Source organism: Haliotis rufescens, unplaced genomic scaffold, assembly GCF_023055435.1.
Source record: "Haliotis rufescens isolate VD_foot unplaced genomic scaffold, xgHalRufe1.0.p SCAF_41, whole genome shotgun sequence".
Taxonomy (NCBI): domain Eukaryota; kingdom Metazoa; phylum Mollusca; class Gastropoda; order Lepetellida; family Haliotidae; genus Haliotis; species Haliotis rufescens.
Window position 1 is genome coordinate 2,805,185 of NW_025964124.1, and position 6,000 is coordinate 2,811,184.

The 6,000-nt window shown below is 41.2% G+C and overlaps 1 protein-coding gene across 1 annotated transcript in view; it reads left to right on the plus strand.

Moving 5' to 3' along the window:
* LOC124128384 overlaps nucleotides 1-5,514 on the plus strand; it is a 49,705-nt gene extending 44,191 nt beyond the window's left edge. Inside the window, exons 10-12 of the mRNA XM_048382736.1 lie at nucleotides 732-854; nucleotides 2,272-2,419; nucleotides 3,027-5,514. Coding sequence (XP_048238693.1) covers nucleotides 732-854; nucleotides 2,272-2,419; nucleotides 3,027-3,418 — 663 coding nt within the window. The 3' untranslated portion in view covers nucleotides 3,419-5,514. The remainder of the gene's footprint in view (nucleotides 1-731; nucleotides 855-2,271; nucleotides 2,420-3,026) is intronic.
* The last annotated feature ends 486 nt before the right edge of the window (nucleotides 5,515-6,000 follow it).

Genomic DNA, 6,000 nt, shown 5'->3' on the forward strand with positions numbered 1-6,000 from the left:
TCATCTAGTGACATCAAGCACAACGCAACTGGACTATCAATGTCTTCGTCATTCAAAATTTGTGCGGTCTTACTGTTCAGATGGCTGTCACTGCACCATTGTCGAAAGTCGAACTGACTTGGCTGTTCGTTTCCTTCGCCTTTTTTACTCACAGACATTCTTCTTTGAGTGAATTTAAACAAACAGACTGAGAAAAATCACCAAATTTCTGCACAACGTGTAGTTTGCAAGTTACGTTTGGCGCCTGTGACGTGTCCCTTGCAACAATAAAAAAACAAATACCGCTTACAGCATAATCAGCAACTGACAGTCTGCATTGTCTCCCCTTGACTGTTAAATAAATGGACAGTAAATCAGATGCCATGGCATTGCCGTTTAAATTAAAATAAACTAGGGTTTATTTCTCATGAAACATGTTACATCACTAGGAAGTATTTACAAAAATAATAACATATACCTGCATTTTACGTTCCTGATAAGAATTCTGTGAATTCGAACCCATACACAGCATAAATGATGTTTATCTTGCCACCATACCAAAAGTGTTACTGTATCATAAATGTTTTTCTTTTGTCAACTGATTGCAAAGATATCATAATCTGATTCATTTTATAACGAAGTGTTGCACGCTCGTAGTTTTCACAAGAAATGTATATTGCATGTGTGAAAGGTATCCCAATCATAACCTCATAGTCATGTTTAATTCTACACCAAAAACCTTCATTTGACAGTTCCAGGCTACACAATATGGAGATCACTCGATTATTGACATGCCAGGAATTTTTGGATCGAGTGCTTTCAAAATGGAGGATATTGAAGCTATTGCATCCGGCATGGTTGGCCATGAAGCCCAGGTAAGCACTGCACAGTACATTCATCGTAATGGGTAAGTTGTAGACAAATAGGTATGTAAACACTTTTATACAATCATTATTCAAAATCTTCTGAGATTCATATACTCTTCCAAAAAAGAAACGATACATGAATAAATTTGATGACACCGGACCCGATCGTTTTTGTATTGTAGTAGTTGGATTTTATTTCTGAAGTAATCATTAAATCTCATTAAATTTTCGAGTAAAGATGCAGATTGCCTGAAACATAATGTGGTGACGTCGCGACGGAGCAATTCGCCAAAACGCAGCTGCATTGCCTTAAACGTGCAGCATGCAATTTTCTGAACTGTCGTGACAATTCCTCTGTCAGCAAGGTTTAAAAGGCCAGGACAATGACTTCTGACAAACACATCAGAAAATCAGAAAACGAGCCGTTAAAACGCCACATCTATCAAAAGCACAACGCAACAACGCCATCGGCCGACTGCAAGCGGGTGAAACACAACAGCATGTGGCGCAGGTGATGGGTGTGACCAGACTGACCATCTCTAACTTGTGGAGACGTTAACACCACCCGCAAGGTTCGCGACAGGCCAAGGTCAGGACGACCTCACGTTACAAAGCCTGGACAAGATTGCAACATCCGGGTACGACAGCTGCGGGACCGTTTCATCACGGCGACGTCGTCTATCGGATCAGACTGTTCGAAATCGTCTGTCATCAGCCTGTATTCTAGCCAGGAGACCCGTGCGGCGTAACATCCTGACGCCGCATCACCTCCGTGAACGTCTGCATTGGTGTCGTCAGAGAGTCACATGGCCTCAAGCATGACCGAGACGTGTTCTGTTCACCGATGAGTCCCGTTTTCTGCTGAGCCATGCTGCTAGACGTGCTGTTTGTGTACTGACGTCGTAACGAACGTTACGCTGAAAACTGCGTTCAGCAAGTGGATCATTTTGGACGCGGAAACGTCATGGTGTGGGGAGGCATTCATCACGGAGGCCGGACAGCACTTGTGAGAGTGGATGGTGCTCTGAATGGTCTACGCAACCGAAATTGGTCCCGTATTGAACATCGATGGGACGTGCTGGATCGTCGTGTCCGTCAACGTCAACCACCGCCACAGACACTTCCGGAACTATGGTTGCGCTAGAGGAGGAGTGACAGAACATCCCCCGGGCGTTTATGATCGCATCTATTGGCAGTCACAGCCATGAGGTGATAGCACCTCGAGGAGGCCATAATCATTTCTGACTTTCCACCTACCCCGGACGTCTTTCAACCTGTTTATGTTCAGTGCATATTGTACAGCGATAATCTACCTATACATTACACTATTTATAATATTTATGAAATCTAAACTCAAAAAGTAAAACCAGTTCAATCCTGATGTATAGGTTTGTTTAAGAGCATATATACATTTCTTTGTTTCAAGATAACTAAAACTCTGGATGTGAAAGGCGGCCTATCTCAACAAAAGGCACGAAGGGATGTGTCATGTGCTGTGCCGGTTCTCAATCATGGCATCACTCTGGTAGATGAATTGAAGCGTCAGATAGATACCATCATAGGGGGATACGGCGGTAAGTTTAAACCTATGAAAATGTCCCATGTGAATTCGTACGTCGCAGTAAAGGGTTTCAATATTTTCCTTTGTGAAACCGTGTTACCTCACTCAAGTTAGCTGACTTTTATCGGTCGTTTTTTCTCGTTGTATAGCATGCTGATCCTGCTGCAAACCAAACAAAATACCTAATTGAATGTTTCTAACAAATGATATGGAAGGTCAATATGATTGAGAGAGATCAAGACTTAACGCGGTCACTGGAGGTTACTTGATCACTTGCACATGTCTCAAACATGTTGTATATTTGGTTTAATTAATTTTGTTAAATACTGGCTCAATATATCAACACCTGTCATATGTAATGCTTGGCTCAAAAGGGGATCAATTATCCGTTCAGGTTATATAATTCTGAAATGACTTGTTTCGTTCATAAAGTATTCAAGGAATAGCGTAGAAAGGAGGCTTCAGATTGGCGAATGTAAGCGGTCAAGGTCATTCCTTTTGAAAATATGTATCCATACATGATCGGTCGGATGAGACAGGATGTTTTCTGAAGGTCATTAAATCATACTATAGAGAATTGTATAATTCCGCTTGTGCTGATTAAATGTATCGTGTTTCAGCCCTGTCCTACCACCTGGTGCTGACTCACCTGGATGAGTGTGACCCGCAGTTCGAGGACCAAGATAATCTCCCCAACCTGTACACTTCCCCTCTAGTACAGAAAGCAGTGAAGAACATGTCAGAACAAACTGGCATTCCAGGGTCGAACATCAGTTACGTCAAGAATTATGTGACAGAAACAGAAACAGACACCAACACGAAGCTGCTTCACCTGAGAGCTCTTGACGGAATCCTCACCTCTACAGCTGACCAAGTGGAGAAGATGATTGATAACAAACTTCAAAAGAAAAAGCTTGCGTTAACCGACTGGGCCATCCCAATTTTAATATGCGCTGTTGGGATACTTTTGTCCACTGCTCTGCTACGAAAATATGAAAGGCATGTGTTTTGACATTAGTGCAGCTGGCCAAGAAGGGACAGTGATTTCAGACGTCAGTAGAACATGTATTGAGACGGATCAGTCGTACAAGTCTTTATATCCGCTGCCGTGACATGTTTGTGCCCTGTGATATGTACATACGAACCCTGCGAATGTAAAACCATGCTCGTCTATAAATATGTAGGCACAATTATCCTCAGTACAATATTAATTAGTGTTCTTCGCGATGAGACTCAAAACTTGTCCTCAAGATGTCTTAAAAATTTGATTAAATAATGAATATATAAATAACACTATTGAGTTTTTCAGTCTCGTAAAACAAAAAGCTACATATGTAGTTGTGAATAAAAAGCTGAGTGCTACACACTCCTTACACACGCGATGGGTGCTCAGGGTACAAGTCCTGAAGTACATTTAAATGTTCGAATATGTAAATCGTCAAATAGTTTGAAAAATATTCCAGAACTGTCTACCATTCTGTAAACATAGCATTTGTAAGTTGTGATTCTTCGCATATTCATCAGAGCATGTTTTGGACCGAGAGAAAATAATTCGACCAGTAGTGTGTATTCCAGAATTATGGAGACTACTGAGCACTAATAGGCTGCTTCTGTACATCTATATATGACGTTATCATAGAACGGCAGGAAAATGTGATGTCTTAGAGATTGGCGTCGTAGAACTGAACCTTCCACGTTTCATTTATTGTTCTATTAAATGCTTATATTTTAACATGCTATGCTATTAACATATTTTCTCTTGATATGCTATTACCGCTTATTCCTTCCAGCCAAACTACTCAAAACAGTACAATAAGCGAAAGCCATTATGTTCACAGAAAAACGGTTCGCCCTTAATTTCGTTATAGTATAACAGAGATAAACTGTTCTGGCATGGAGTGTGAGACGAACTGATCATTATAATTAGTTTTCAACTAACAGATATATAACGATTTAGTCCGAATTCCTCCCTTTATTGAATATTTGTTTCATTGTCATCATATAAACATATTTTGTGTCATGTGCTGGAATATAGCTTGTTTGTTTTTCCACCTTTAAATTTGTTCAGACACCAAAAATAGAAATTACGCTATGAAACATCTGTTATCATAAAATTGTTCTTGAAAGTTGAAGATCAAACTGACTTTTCACACGGAGCACACCACTTTACACTGTCAACCGTTTCAAAGCACATTGGATTTACATTTTTCTAACCTGGGTTGATATAAAAAATGATCGTGACTTTGTTGAGACATGGCTGTTTACCTATTGCAAAGTCTTTGCTGCCGAGACCGCCTCCGTGGTCTAGTGTTAGAGCGTTGCCAGCCGCGTCATACAAACGCCAAACCCAAAGACGTTTAAAGGTTCTAATTGTTGTTTCCCTGCCTGGCGCTTGGCATTAAGGGGCTAAAACAAGGACCGGTCGGCTCGGAGTCAGGACACTGTGTCTGAGTGGGGTATTCATGTTAAACTGCGGCATGGTATCTCAGTGTGCTAGCACTATAAATCGGCATCAGTCAGGACTAGAACAAGCAGCCACACACATGTATTTGCATGCACGTCGCTATTAGTGCATCAATCTTGGACGCGACGTTAAGCCCGATTCCACCTGACCACTTCTTTGCGTCTGACCACCGTCGTTTCCCGATTTAATTGCACTGACACAAGTGACAGGGTGGGGATCAAGATCAGCAGCGTATAGAAGCCGTGTTACTCCTATCTTGAGTATTGGTAATGTAGTTGAGTGTATAGTGATTGTATTTAATATTTAATGCTTGTGCTTCCGAGATAATGTCCTCGCGGTATGCAACACTTCATATACAAAAGCTATATACATTGTATTGTCAGTTTACTTAATTACATACACTGCCTACTGTTAAGGTGGCAATGACAAACTTTCTTACATTTACCAAAATGAAAAAAAGAAATTTTAAATGGTATCTTTTATTCAATAGTGATCAATGCTTATTAGAGATACGTTTGAAATGCATGTTATACCCGAAACACAATGATATTTTCTTGACATAATGGGTACCACTGGATGTATTGTCGCTGTTTGTTTATGTTTGCCTTGAATAGTTTTAGTGATAATAAATTTTATTAGCTCAGTGCATGATCTTTGTCGTACCTTCACCGATACGTGGTTTGCAGGGGAGTTCCTTTCCCAGATCCAAATGTTATAATTTGGTATAAGACAAATTGGGGAATTGCATCGGAAATCACTTTGGTCACTGGTAACTCCACATCAAACTTACAGGAGTCGGGAACCGTGAGGGCGACGGGCAAGTGACTAGCAGCGCAAAGTCGCCGGCGCACAATATCACAATCTTCCCTGGCTGTTGTCACACGATGTTGCCTTGGGCATGGTCGATCTCGGGTACGTCCCGTCTGCTAAAATCGCTGGTTCAGTCCTGTGATGGTAGAGTCGTGACACCCAAACCTTGCTGCTATGTTTCTTGTAGTCATGCCAACTTCAATCATGACAATGTCAGGTTCCCGTTCCTCAAGTGTCAATCTCGGCATTGGTCCTCGGTGCTCAGGAAGGTGGAAGATACAGTGAACATAATGTAAACACAATATTCACAGAAACACGGA